General features: G+C 48.8%; 1 protein-coding gene across 1 annotated transcript in view; it reads left to right on the plus strand.

Annotated features, from left to right (window-relative positions):
• The window catches only part of LOC132571681 (zinc finger protein 420-like), a 52,342-nt gene extending 37,518 nt beyond the window's left edge, over positions 1 to 14,824 (plus strand). The window contains exon 8 of the mRNA XM_060238474.1: positions 13,429 to 14,824. Within this exon, the coding sequence (XP_060094457.1) occupies positions 13,429 to 14,824 (1,396 nt within the window). The remainder of the gene's footprint in view (positions 1 to 13,428) is intronic.

Genomic DNA, 14,824 nt, shown 5'->3' on the forward strand with positions numbered 1-14,824 from the left:
CAGTCCAACACTCTGTGTCACACAGTGGCCAATATATGTGTGTGTGTGTATACACACACACACACATATATATATGTATGTATATACTGTGGCTAATAGCCACTGATGGACCTCTGCTCCATATTTTTATCCAATCCCCTCTTAAAGCTGGCTATGCTTGTAGCTGCCACCACCTCTTGTGGCAGTGAATGAGGGTTATTTTTAGCCACAGTCCCTGGGAGGAGCTTCAGCCAAAGATCCCATTATGTTCCTCTTCCAGAGGGGGGTGGTTACCCCAGCCAAATCCAAAAGGAGACTTGTGGCACCTTCAAGACTGTGACAGATTTATTGTAGCACTAGGAGTAGAGCCTGTTGTGAAGAAAAATACAATGGGTTCTAGAAGGAGGCTCTGGGCAAGCGCTCGCTACCCTTGCTGTCTTACCTCCCATCCAAGTGAAGACATTGATTCCCCCCCACACCTCAGGGGAGCTGATCTCTGCCATCTAGAGAGCAGTTGTAAAGTTGTGTGATCTTCAGTGGTCCCCAAGAGGAAATGGTATTGTACCTGTCTGAGGTCCCACCCCTCCTCAAACCCTATCCTCTCCAGACCCAACTCCTGAAATCTCCCTATCTCCTAACCTGGAGTTGGCAACCCTATCTTCTTCCCCTTATTTTCCCCTTTGACTTCAGGTTTCCATTGCCTTCCCCTTCCCTGTAGCCTCTATATAGGAAAATGATAGCCTTTCTTCAGCACGTGTGGGGATGGACTAAAGTATTTTACATCATTCTTCTCTCCCCCCTTGTGATCTGAACAACAACCCTGTAACCCAGGTTAGGGTGGAAGTCTGTGACTGGTCTTAAATCACCTAGTTAGCTTCCACAGCAAGAACCTGGGTCTGGCAGATCCTGCTGTGAAGCCCTAAGTCCTTTTCCCTCCTCAAACTCCACCACAGAATCTCCAGGAATTTCCCACCAACCTGAAAAGGCGCCACTAGAGGCGTTTGGGTGAGTGCCCCGCCACCCTTGCTGTCTTCTCACCCACCCAAGTGAAGGCATTCACTCCCCCACCACTTCAAGGGGAGCTGATCTGAGCGCTCTCCAGTCCTCACCTGGAGATTAAGCAACCCAAGAAGAGAATTATGGCGCAGATCAACAGAAACAAAACCCATAGGTTACCGTAATATCCAGCCTCACACGCCAAAGTTGTTCAATGAATAATAAAAACCATTAAGGAATGCAAGTTCTAGAACTGATAACAAAATGTATTCAAACTTGAAACGGAAGAACGTCTAAGCCACCCAGAAAATCCCACAGGCTTCGTTAGTAATTTGCAAGCAATCGCCTCATTTCCTGAAAGTGGAACAGTCCAGGTGGTGATGAGAAATTGCTTCTATAAAGTCCAACACTTCTACTGCAATTTCCAATCCGCAGCTGGCACAATAATTAGCGCCACAGGGTCGTACTTGATGTCCCCGTTTCACTGAAGGCTTCTATGAGCTTCATCAATACATTTGACATCACAAGGGAAGGAAGGGGGGAGGAGGCAGCGGGAGGTGGGCACTCTTTCAGCGGCTTGCTCGTCCTTCCTGCCTCTGCTGTCCCCTCTTCAACCCCACACTCTGGCACTGTTTTACCCGCCAATCAGCTGATTGGTGGGGAGCGGCCTATAAAGAGCCCAGGAGTCAGTGCTCCAGCACCCCTTCCTGCGTATTGAAACAGTGAGGAAGGGTGGGAGGTGTAGGCCGGGGAGCAGCAGCCCTCAAGGGAAAGAGGCATTAGCCTGGGGGTGGGGAGGGCCGAATTCACCGCTCCACCCTGCTGGTGCCCTCGGCAAATGCCTCGTTTGTATAGTGGGCGGGCTGACCTTGGCTGTGAATTAACATTCCTTTCGTGTCAGTTGAAGAGAAGTAACTGGTGCCCCTCTATTTCGATGGCCGGTGGAGAGTTCGCCATACAGGGCAATCTTGGGAAGGCGGTGGTTTTCCATCCTAGAAATATGCCCTGCCCAGCGCAGCTGCGTCTTCAACAGCAGTGCCTCGATGCTTGTAACCTCCGCTCGCTTGAGGACTTCAGTGTTGGTCACAAAGTCACTCCAGTGGATGTTGAGGATGGTGCGAAGGCAGCGCTGATGAAAGCGCTCAAGGAGTCGCAGGTGATGACGGTATAAAACCCACAATTCGGAGTCGTAGATGAGGGTTGTCATCACAACCGCTTTGTAAACATTGATCTTTGTGCCTTTTTCAGATGCTTGTTGCTCCACACTCTTTTGTGCAGTCGGCCAAATGCACGGTTTGCCTTTGCCAGCCTGTTTTCAATCTCCTTCGCGATCTTGGCATCTGAGGAGATGATGCACCCCAGGTAGCTGAACTGCTGTATGTGTGTGTGTGTACACACACACACATATATTGGCCACTGTGTGACACAGAGTGTTGGACTGGATGGGCCATTGGCTTGATCCAACATGGCTTCTCTTATGTTCTTAAGACTGCAGATTCTTCGTCTGATGAAGTGTGTTTAGAGCACATGAAAGCTTACATTCTGAATAAAACCAAGTTTGTCTTAAAAGTGCAGCTTGACTCTTATTTTGTTCTAGCCCCACTTGTGAACCTCCTGGTGGCACTTGAATATTTTTTTTTTTGGCCACTGTGTGACACAGAGTGTTGGACTGGATGGGCCATTGGCCTGATCCAACATGGCTTCTCTTATGTTCTTATGTGACACAGAGTGTTGGACTGGATGGGCCATTGGCCTGATCCAACATGGTTTCTCTTATGTTCTTATGTGACACAGAGTGTTGGTCTGGATGGGCCATTGGCCTGATCCAACATGGCTTCTCTTATGTTCTTATGTGACACAGAGTGTTGGACTGGATGGGCCATTGGCCTGATCCAAGAAGGCTTCTCTTATGTTCTTATGAGACACAGAGTGTTGGAGTGGATGGGCCATTGGCCTGATCCAACAGGGCTTCTCTTATGTTCTTATGTGACACAGAGTGTTGGTCTGGATGGGCCATTGGCCTGATCCAACAGGGCTCCTCTTATGTTCTTATGTGACATAGAGTGTTGGACTGGATGGGCCATTGGCCTGATCCAACAGGGCTCCTCTTATGTTCTTATGTGACACAGAGTGATGGACTGGATGGGCCATTGGCCTGATCCAAGATGGCTTCTCTTATGTTCTTATGAGACACAGAGTGATGGACTGGATGGGCCATTGGCCTGATCCAAGATGGCTTCTCTTATGTTCTTATGAGACACAGAGTGTTGGACTGGATGGGCCACTGGCCTGATCCAACATGGCTTCTCTTATGTTCTTCTGGGACACAGAGTGTTGGACTGGATGGGCTACTGGCCTGATCCAACATGGCTTCTCTTATGTTCCACTACTTCAGACCAACCTGGCTGCCCACTTGGATCTATGTAACTGAAACTGTTTGTCTCATGAACATGTTTTTGCTCACAGTTTATTATTTGCTTTACTGTTTGTTTCGTGGCAGCATTGTTTGTGTATGTGGGGGGGGGGGGGAAACTATCCCCGACTTCCTACAACAGGCCCTGAGGAGAGGCAGTAGTGACCAGTAAGCCTCCAGGAGAACCTGTCAGCGGAGAACTGTCTCCTTCAGAGGTCAGTGGCCATCTGGTGAAATTTTTGCCTGATGGGGCTGGCAGTGCACCATTTTATGGTCACACTGGACTGGAAGGATGAAGGAGCTGGGGATGAGAAATTGTTTCTATGATCGCCACACCTGTTGTCTCTGCCCAGCCACCTCATAATATCAAACTGTTCAGATATAACCTCATTGTGTTTGTTTGGCTTAGGTTCTAATTCTCCCCCTGGATCTTGGGGTTCCTATGCTCAGAGTCTCGAGATGAGTTTCTGTTTTCCACGAATTGTTGAATACACGCTGTACAGTTTGGGCTATCAAATGTAGTATTTCCATTCGCTTCTTTTATCTCAGTTTGCTTGGTGTTTTCTCCCCCTTCCTCTACCAATTCTGAGTGTTTCTTTTAATCCTTCACGTTCTTTATGTTCCTTGATCTCCATCTCCTCCTCCTCTCCTACTGATGGAAACCGGTTGGCTACTGGGAGGTTAGAAGCTATCTTGTCCCTCACAGAAAAATAGAATTCCGATATTTGCGTCTGTTTACAGGCTGGTGTATTCAAATCCTCTTCCTCTCCACTCCATGGCCTTTTTAGGGAGCAGGAAAAGCCACTAAGTTTTACAAGTATCAAATTAGTTAAAGTTTTAATGGTATTTAGTCTGTGATGCCTGAAGTAGCCTGACTGGCATAGCAGAGTGGGAGTAGGTAGAAACATAGAGTTGGAAGGGACCTCTAGGGTCATCTAGTCCGACCCCCCGCACAATGCAGGAAACTCACAAACACCTCCCCCTAAATTCACAGGATCTTCATTGCTGTCAGAGGGCCATCTAGCCTCTGTTTAAAAACCTCCAAGGAAGGAGAGCCCACCCACCACCTCCCAAGAAAGTCTGTTCCACTGAGGAATCGCTCTAACGGTCAGGAAGTTCTTCCTAATGTTGAGCTGGAAACTCTTTTGATTTAATTTCAACCCATTGGTTCTGGTTCTACCTTCCGGGGCCACAGAAAACAATTCCACACCCTCCTCAACAATGGCTAATGTTTAAATTTTAAAAAGTGGCCAGGACAAACATATTGTCTGCTAGTGAAAGACACAGCAGGGGGGCTTTTAGAGAAACCAGTCGCATGAAGGGTGAATTTTCATTCACCAAACTGCTTTTAGGCCGTTTTTGTTTCTCAGTGGAACAGCTCGATTCGAGGCCAGACATCTGGTTGGTTTCCGAGGCTTCAAATCTAGCTGCTCTATTTCCACAAAGAGGGGTTACTAGAGCGTCTGCATGACCTCGCCCTCAAATTGTGTACCCTCTGTGCCACACCCTTCCCCCCCCCCTCACACACAATTTGTCTGTAGTGTTGGTCTTTCCCAATCTCAGCTGCTTGTTCTTCACACAGAGATATTTCGGCTCCATCTCCTCAAGTAAGTGTTTGGACAGAGCTCTTGCCTAATGCGTCAGGCCTGCCAAAGAGATGCATAAAATGGTAAAACAGGTCACCGGTCCCTCTTGTCCTTTCTGGGTTTACTTTAAGAATTAGCCCCAGGGAGGACTGAGCCAAGGTAATGCGGGGCTAAGGTTGTTAATGTCCTTATAGAGCTAGACAGAAATATTTTTACTTTCCCAAAGAACCGTGAAGCCGTATCAAAAACAAATTGGTTTGTAATATAGAAAAATGGTATTCACCCAGGTCTACAAACCACACAAAGAACTTTTGTTCTGGTCCACCAGGGCAATTCTCATGTCTCTCCTCAGCATACAAAGGCTGGTGATGGTCAGTGGTGTATCTCTAATCTTTTATATCCAGAGCCAGTTTGGTGTAGTGGTTAAGTGTGCGGACTCTTATCTGGAAGAACCGGGTTTGATTCCCTACTCCTCCACTTGCACCTGCTAGCATGGTCTTGGGTCAGCCATAGCTCTGGCAGAGGTTGTCCTTGAAAGGGCATAAGAACATAACAGAAGCCATGTTGGATCAGGCCAATGGCACATCCAGTCCAACACTCTGTGTCACACAGTGGCCAAAAAAAATTATATATATATATATATATACATATATACATATACACACACATACACACACACACTGTGGCTGATAGCCACTGATGGACCTCTGCTCCATATTTTTATCTAACCCCCTCTTGAAGCTGGCTATGCCTGTAGCCGCCACCACCTCCTGTGGCAGTGAATTCCACATGTTAATCACCCTTTGAGTGAAGGAGTACTTCCTTTTATCCGTTTTAACCCGACTGCTCAGCAATTTCATCGAATGACGACGAGTTCTTGTATTATGAGAAAGATTGAAAAGTACTTCTTTCTCTACTTTCTCCATCCCATGCATAATCTTGTAAACCTCTATCATGTCACCCCACAACTGCTGTGAGAGCTGTCTCCAGCCCCACCCACCTCACAGGGTGTCTGTTGTGGGGGAGGAAGGGAAAGGAGATTGTAGGCCGCTCTGAGCCTCTGTCCTTGAAAGGGCAGCTGCTGTGAGAGCCCTCTCAGCCCCACCCACCTCACAGGGTATCTGTTGTGGGGGAGGAAGGGAAAGGAGATTGTGAGCCGCTCTGGAGACTCTTTCGAGTGGAGGGCAAGATATAAATCCAATATCTTCTTCTTCTTAAAAATGTGACTTTCTGTATCTTTCCTTCCCCCCAGAGAGAAGCCTTTCTTCATAACCAAGTGACTAAAGGCAAATCTACCCAGTCAGAGGTGACCCAAGAGAAGGGGAAACAGATGGAAGAGGAGAACCCAAAAGGACCCAGAACTGGCAAGCCTGCAAGAAACGTCCCCCATCTCATCCAAGCTGGGAATGGTGTTGAATTCTGGGGAAAAGCTGTGCCAGAGATCCTGCCTAAAGACAGCATAACCTCAGATGAACATTGTCAACACTTCCGGCTGTTCTGCTATGACAAGGCCGATGGGCCCCGAGAGGTTTGCAGCCAGCTCCATGGACTTTGCAGCCAGTGGCTGAAGCCGGAGAGGCACACCAAGAAGCAGATCCTGGACCTGGTGATTCTGGAGCAGTTCCTGACTCTCCTGCCCCAGGAAATGCAGTGCTGGGTCAGAGGATGTGGGCCGGAGACCAGTTCCCAGGCGGTGGCCCTGGCCGAAGGTTTCCTCCTGAGTCAGGCAGAGGAGAAGAGGCAGGCAGGACAGGTGAGGGGATTCCCTCCAGATATGTCCAATTCAAGCAACGATATCTGGCCTTATTCCAAGTGTTCCCTGCCAAGTGTTGATCAAATGGGAGATTTAATGGCCTCCTTCAGCAGCTTCTCCTACTAGAGAATTCGTTATCCCTCCAGCTCTCCTGATTGGAGGGGGCAGAGTCTGAGAGTGGGGCAGGATCTATTCCCGGGTCTCCCTTCCATCCCCTCTCTTACCCCTCTCCCTGGCTAAATGAAACTGAGCACGCACTCAGTACATACATACGCACTCAGAAAGCAGCCAAAGAAACACAGCACACACATGCTTTTGTGATCTCTCTGGGGCAGTTGATTCACTGGAGCTGATCAATGTAACACCATCTGCTTTATTCCAACCAGCTTCTTCAGACTAACAGGAAAACAGAAGCGGAGCAGCCTAAGGGGTAGAGTTTTCCTCCAAACAAACAGAAGGACTCTGCCGCTTTCCTTCCTTTTACACGCTCCCCAGAAAGACCCAGGGGGCTCTGCTCACTCGCCCCACCCATTCAGTTTCTTCTTGGTCTCCCATCCAAGTTGGCCGTACTTCCACTGAATTAAACTGAATACACACATGCACACCCATACACATAAAGCAGCCAAATTGAACACAATTAGCACACACTCTACTGATCTCACGGGCTAATTGGAGTTGCTAAATGTAACCATCTGCTGTATTTCAGCCAGCTTCTTCAAACTAACAGGAGAACAGAAGCGGAGCAACCTAACGAGTGGAGCTTTCCTCCAGACAGGCAGAGGGATTCTGCTTCTTCTCTTCCTTTTACACCCTCACCAGGAAGACCCAGGAGCCCTCAGCCAATTGAGAGATGGCTTTCTGTGGCAGAGAGAAGCCCCGTGGCGCAGAGTGTTAAAGCTGCAGTTCTAAGTTCTGCTCACGACCTGAGTTTGATCCCCGGCGGAAGCTAGGTTTTCAGGTAGCCAGCTCGAAGTTGACTCAGCCTTCCATCCTTCCGAGGTCTCTCTTTAAGAGAGCCCGTGGCGCAGAGTGTTAAAGCTGCAGTACTGCAGTCCTAAGCTCTGCTCACAGCCTGAGTTCGATCCCAGCTGAAGCTGGTTTCAGTTCGCAGGCTCCAGGTTGACGCAGCCTTCCATCCTTCCGAGGTCAGTAAAATGAGTTCCCAGCTTGCTGTGGGGAAAGCGAAGATGGTTGGGGAAGACAATGGCAAACCACCCCGTCAAAATCTGCTGTGAAAACGTTGTGAAAGCAACGTCACCCCAGAGTCGGAAATGACTGGTGCTTGCACAGGGGACCTTTCCTTTCCTTTCTTCTCCTGTGGGAGTTTCCCTCCTCCTCCTGTCTGCCAATCAAGGGAAGACTTTCTTTCTCTCCTCTGGGACGCAGTGCCAGTGGAATATAACAGGACTTGACTGATGGTTTGGTGCAGGGTGTTGTATGTTGTATGTCTCAATATAGTGTAAAATAAATAAATAAATATTTAAAAAAAAAGGGGGGGGGCTTTTTTTGTAGCAGGAACTTCTTTGCATATTAGGCCACACCGCTCCAGGGCTGGCGCATGGGAGTAGGCCAAGTAGGTGGCCGCCTGGGGCACCACTTGGCCTAGGGCACCATGAGGCTCCCCCTCTCCCCGAGCCTGTCACCGTCTGCCCGTCACCTGCACAGTTCTGAGGTAGCCAATCCTCCAAAAGATTGCAGGGTTCTTCTAACAGGGCCTACTGTAAGCTTCAGAAGGATTGGCTCCATCAGGAGGGTGTGGCCTAATATGCAAAGGAGGTCCTGCTACCCAAAAAGCCCTGGTTTGACAGGCCAAAGGTTAATGCAGACCTAACAAATCAGGGTTCTCCATTTTGCCACCAGGAAAGGGCTTGTATCATATAAAGGATAAGTAGGATTAACCTCAGGAAAACAGTAAATCTGCTAGGGTTCTTTACACGTGCTGGAGAACCTCCCTTGCTAATTACTCCTCTTGTCCTTTCTCGATTTACCTTAAGAATTAGTCCCGAGGACAGACTGAGCCAATGTAAAGGGGGGGGGGGGGCGCTAAGGTTGTTAATATCCTTAAAGAGCCAGGAAAGGAAAGGTCCCCTGTGCAAGCACCAGTCGTTTCCAACTCTGGGGGTGACGTTGCTTTCACAGCGTTTTCACGGCAGACTTTTTACGGGGTGGTTTGCCATTGCCTTTCCCAGTCCTCTACACTTTCCCCACAGCAAGCTGGGAACTCATTTTACTGACCTCGGAAGGATGGAAGGCTGCGTCAACCTGGAGCCTGTGACCTGAAACCAGCTTCAGCTGGGATCGAACTCAGGCTGTGAGCAGAGCTTAGGACTGCAGTACTGCAGCTTTAACACTCTGCGCCACGGGCTCTCTTAAAGAGCCACACAGAGATACTTTGCTTTCCCAAAGAGCCACGGAGGCATAATCTAAAATAGTGTGGTTTCTCATATAGAAAAATGATATTCAAGCAGCAGCAGCAGGTCTACAAACCACGAGAAGGACTTATTTTCTGGTCCACTAGTGCAATTCCCTTGTGTCTCCTGAACGTACCAAGGCATGTGATGTTCAGTGATGCATCTCCATTCTCTTTGATTTTCCATGTGACTCTCTGTGTCTTTCCTTTTCCCCAGAGAGAAGCCTCTCTTCGTAACCACATGACTAAAGGCAAATCTACACAGCCAGAGGTGACCCAAAGGAAGGGGAAAGAGATGGCAGAGCAGAACCCAGAAGGACCTGGAACTGGCAAGACACCAGGGGAAGACCCCCATCCCGCCAAAGCTGGGGATAGTGTTGAATTTTGGGAAAGCCCAGTGCCTGTTATCTGTTATAAGCTCACCGCAATCTCAGGTGTTCATTGCCGACGCTTCCAGCAATTCCGCTACCATGAGGCCGATGGCCCCCAAGAGGTTTGCAGCCAGCTCCATTTACTTTGCAGCCACTGGCTGAAGCCGGAGAGGCACTCCAAGAAGCAGATCCTGGACCAGGTGATCCTGGAGCAGTTCCTGACTCTCCTGCCCCAGGAAATGCAGGGCTGGGTCAGAGGATGTGGGCCGGAGACCAGTTCCCAGGCGGTGGCCCTGGCCGAAGGTTTCCTCCTGAGTCAGGCAGAGGAGAAGAGGCAGGCAGAACAGGTGAGGGGATTCCCTCCAGATAGGTCCAATTCTAGCCTTATCCTAAAGGTTCCCTGCCAGACATCTGTCCAAGTGTTAATCATCCCAATGGGAGATTTAATGGCCTCCTTCAGCAGCCTCTTCTACTAGAGAATTCCTTCTCCCTCCAAATAATTCACCAGGTCTGCACTGCTGGGAGGATGCAGAGTCTGGGAGTGTGGCAGGGTCTCTCTTCCATTCCATCTCTCACCCCTCTCCCTTGCTGCTCTTCCAGATGTTGGGGTCATCCTTGAAGATGCTCCCTGAGACAGGAGGAGCTCCTTCCGAGGAAGTCCAGAGAGCGCAGGTCACGGAGCGTGCCCAAGATTCCCTCTCCTGTGGTAAGGACTTATCGTACCCGGATGGATTTGGGGCATGCTCTGATTTTGAGGGGTAGGGATTTCTGGGCAGGAAAGAAAATTATATACTTCTTCACACAACACAGAGTTCCTTTCCAGCACTCAACGTCCACTAACGGTGATGCCTTTATAAAGAGATTAGAGGAATGGTAGTTCCTCCCATTACTTTAGATCAGGGGTGGCCAAACGGTGGCTCAGGAGGGACATGGAGCTCTTTCACACATACTGTGCGGCTCTCGAAGTCCCCACCATTCCCATTGGCCGGCTTGGATGAGGCATCTTTGTTTTTAAATCGCTTCTTCAAGCCAAGCCAGCCAGAGGCTTGGAGAACACATTTAAAGTTAAATTTGCTTTCTTCCCACCTCTCCCTCCTCCAATCTGTTTTCCTTCCTCCCTCCCTCCCTTCCCTTTTTTGCAGCTCTCAGACATCTGACATTCATGTTTTGGGGCTCTCAGACATCCGACATTTATTCAGTGTGACTCTTATATTAAGTAACTTTGGCCACCCCTGATTTAGATATTGCCGTCTCACCTTAGCAGGTGGCATCATTTCTAATTCTTGAGGCTCCAGAATTACCTGGTGTTTCTCTTCTGCCTCTATGAGAATTTAGAAAAAAGTGTGAAAACTTTTGTTGAGTGTACTTTGGACAGGCTTTCTCAGCACTGGGAAGGAGGTGTGTGAAGCAGGAAGCAAAGAAACAAACAGCCTTCTTTCCTCTCTTGATTCAGGAACTGCCAGTGAAGAGATGCTGCTGAGCTGTCATCCTTCCAGAGGTGTGGAAACGGCTGCAGTCCAGGTAGGAGAGATGAGCAGGAAACATCCTGGGTCCCTCCTCCTTCCTCAGGGGGGCTTTTGCTCCTGCAGTTTCTACAAGATGTCTGGGCAAAAGATCCTCTGAACCCCGTTCACTTTACCCATCCTAGGCCTTACATCCTGTATCTGCCCAGCCTGCTCCCTCCCAGTGTGCGATCTCTGACCGGCGTGATTTCTGATGAGGGAATCTTCCTTTTCTTTCAGGGTCCCTTTTCCTTTGAGGAGGTGTCCGTCTCTTTCACGGAGGCAGAGTGGGCCCTGCTGGATTCAGGACAAAGAGCTCTGTATAGGGAAGTCATGCTGGAGAACTATGAGAATGTGGCCTTTCTGGGTAAGGATCGTTCCTGGGTGTCAATGGCTGCCATTGTGAGGAGGCACAGATCCAAATATTGAATAACAATACGCCATTTTGAGGCCTGTCCTACTTGGGGAGGGCTGTGGCTCACTGGCAGAGCATCTGCTTGGCAGGCAGAAGGCCCTCGGTTCAGTCCCCGCCACCTACAGTTAAAAGGACCAGGTAGGAGATGAGGTGAAAGACTTCTGCCTGAGCCCTTCTAGAGCCATTGCCAGACTCAGAAGACAAGACTGACTTCAATTGGACCAAGGGTCTGATTCAGCAGAAGGCAGCTTCCTTTGTTGTTCATGTGTGTGTGTGCTTGCCCAGGGGCAACAGAGGCCAGTGTTGTGGCCATCACCCAAGCCAGAGAAAGTGTCCTGGGCTGAGGCAAAGGTGGGGTGAGAAGCCCTCAGAAAGACTCTGGAAGGGGCCAGATCCTCATTTCTCTGTGGCCAACCTTCAGAACTCACCTTTCCCTCTGGATGGGATCACGAACTTCCGCTCTTCCCGTGATCTGGAAATAATCCTGTCAAGAACCAAAGCCTGGGTCCCCCTGGGTCACTTCCCTTTGTACCTCAGCAGCACCCAGTTCAGTGGGTTCACAAAGAGCATGAACACAAGTGCTGGTTCACTGTCTCTCCGATGCTGGAGTAAGAGGGAGAGCCCTGAAGGGGGTTGGGGTTCAGGGACTGAGGGTGGTGCTGGTTTAGTGAGTTTCCTCTCAGGACCCTGTGTCCCTCAGAGGGCTGTCCTCTTCCCAATGTTATTAAACATCAATATGCTTCCCTTCACCCAAGTGGGGGTTCTCTGACAGGGTAGGGGAGATTCAGATTTGGGGAGCCAACTCCCGGCTCTTAATCACGTGCCTTAAACACCAGCGCCATTGGTCGAGAGTCCAGTTGTGGCCCTGAATGGCTCCTTATCAGTGGAGGCTCAAGTCACAAATGTTGACAAGGCTGGTGTTTTCCCAACTATGCCACTGGCCCCCTGGCTCACCCCAGCCTAGCTGCAGGGAGACTCAAATCACAAACACCTACAGGTTGGACCAGGCCTCCTGATAATTATGTTAACCCTATGGGGAACAAGGGTGCTTTCTTTCCCCTCACAAATCTTGACCATGGTTCCATCATTCCAGAGGGATGTTTACACTTGGATATCTTTCCTACTCCATATAAGAATGATCTCCTTTCCTCCCTCAATCTCTCTCTTTCTCTCTCTTTCTGTGTATGTTTGTTTGTGTGTGAAAGAAGCCAGAAATAGAAGAGAGACTATGGTGGAGACAGACAGCAGCCTTCCATCCAAAGAAAGGCCAGATAGTTGCACAAAAAGAACCCAAGAGCATATTTCCTTGCTGGATAATCTGGCCAAGAGTGAATATGATTCATGGGTTTGTCAAAGGAAGAGGGAAGGAATAGACATGGGGGATTTCTGATTCACTTCTGAACAACATTTGGTTTGGAATCCTCCTACAGCCCACTGGAAAAGGAAGTGGGGAGGATTTCTGGGGGCCTGAAATTTGCAGGCTCAGAAACGCCTTCTGGGCAAGAGCTCAGCTGTGGCTTTAGGGAGGTGAAGTATCCTTAAATACTAGATGTTCTGGGGGAAGGTGGAGGGTTGGTTAAGATCAACCCAGCTGGATAAGGCCAAAGGGCCATCAATCCTTTCCTCCTACAGACACACAGAGGTCTTTGGAACCTACCAGCCATTTCAGGGACTAACAGGATCTCTCTCTTTATTCCAGCAGAGGATGATCAGCGGAATGAGGAGGTTGAAGAACTTCATCAGCAAATACCAGATAGAGTTAGAATTGAAGTCCTGAAAGAAAACGTCAGGAATCGAGGCAGGCCTAAGGGGAAAAAAGGCAGCCGTATGAGTGAGAAGAGAGTTGGAAGACAGTGGAATGGAAATTCTCCAGAGAACAGGATAATGGAGGCAAGTAAAGCCATTCAGTGTAGAAAGAACTTCAGGAAGAGATCACAGCATCTTGTGCACGAAAGAATACACCGAGGCGAAAAACCTTTTGAATGCTCACAGTGCGAAAGGAGATTTAGTCGGAGTGACCATCTTCAGAAGCACCAAAGGAGCCACACAGGGGAGAGACCTTTTGACTGCTCAGTGTGCGGAAAGGGATTCAGTCAGAGTAGCAATCTTCAACGGCATCAAAGATCTCACACAGGGGAGAAGCCTTTTAAATGCTTAGTGTGTGGAAAGAGATTCAGTATCAGGAGGACTCTTCAACTGCATCTAAGAAACCACACAGGGGAGAAACCTTTTGAATGCTCAGTGTGTGGAAAGAGATTCAGTCAGAGTTGCAGTCTTCAATTTCATCAAAGAACCCACACAAAGGAGAAACCTTTTGCATGCTCAGAGTGTGGAAAGAGATTCAGTCGGAGTGGCAGTCTTCAGCTGCATCAAAGAATCCACACGGGGGAGAAACCTTTTGAATGCTCAGAGTGTGGAAAGAGATTCAGTCGGAGTGGCAGTCTTAAGGTGCATCAAAGAATCCACACAGGGGAGAAACCTTTTGAATGCTCAGAGTGTGGAAAGAGATTCAGTCGGAGTGGCAGTCTTAAGGTGCATCAAAGAATCCACACAGCGGAGAAACCTTTTGCATGCTCAGAGTGTGGAAAGAGATTCAGTCACAGTGGCAGTCTTCAGGCACACCAACAAACCCACACAGGGGAGAAACCTTTTAAATGCTCAGTGTGTGGAAAGAGATTCAGTCATAGTGCCTATCTTCGACAGCATCAAATAACTCACTCAGGGGAGAAGCCTTTTGAATGCTTAGTGTGTGGAAAGAGATACCGTCAGAGTGGCCATCTTCGGCAGCATCAAATAACTCACACAGGGGAGAAGCCTTTTGAATGCTCAGTGTGTGGAAAGAGATTCAGTCAGAGTGGCCATCTTCAACAGCATCAAATAACTCACACAGGGGAGAAGCCTTTTGAATGCTCAGTGTGTGGAAAGAGATTCAATCAGAAGGGCCATCTTGAATTGCATCAAAGATCTCACACAGGGGAGAAGCCTTTTAAATGCTTAGTGTGTGGAAAGAGATTCAGTATCAGGAAGACTCTTCAACTGCATCTAAGAACCCACACAGGGGAGAAACCTTTTGAATGCTCAGTGTGTGGAAAAAGATTCAGTCGGAGTTGCATTCTTCAGCTGCATCAAAGAACCCACACAAAGGAAAAACCTTTCGCATGCTCAGAATGTGAAAAGAGATTCAGTTACAGTTGCAATCTTCAGCTGCATCAAAGAACCCACACAGGGGAGAAACCTTTTGAATGCTCAAAGTGTGGAAGGAGGTTCAGTCGGAGTGACAATCTTCAACTGCACCAAAGGACCCAAACAGGGGAGAAATCTTTTGAATGCTCAGAGTGTGGAAAGAGATTCAGTCGGCATGGTGATCTTCAACGACACCAAAGAACACACATGGGGTGA

The sequence above is a fragment of the Heteronotia binoei genome, chromosome 5, assembly GCF_032191835.1.
Source record: "Heteronotia binoei isolate CCM8104 ecotype False Entrance Well chromosome 5, APGP_CSIRO_Hbin_v1, whole genome shotgun sequence".
Taxonomy (NCBI): domain Eukaryota; kingdom Metazoa; phylum Chordata; class Lepidosauria; order Squamata; family Gekkonidae; genus Heteronotia; species Heteronotia binoei.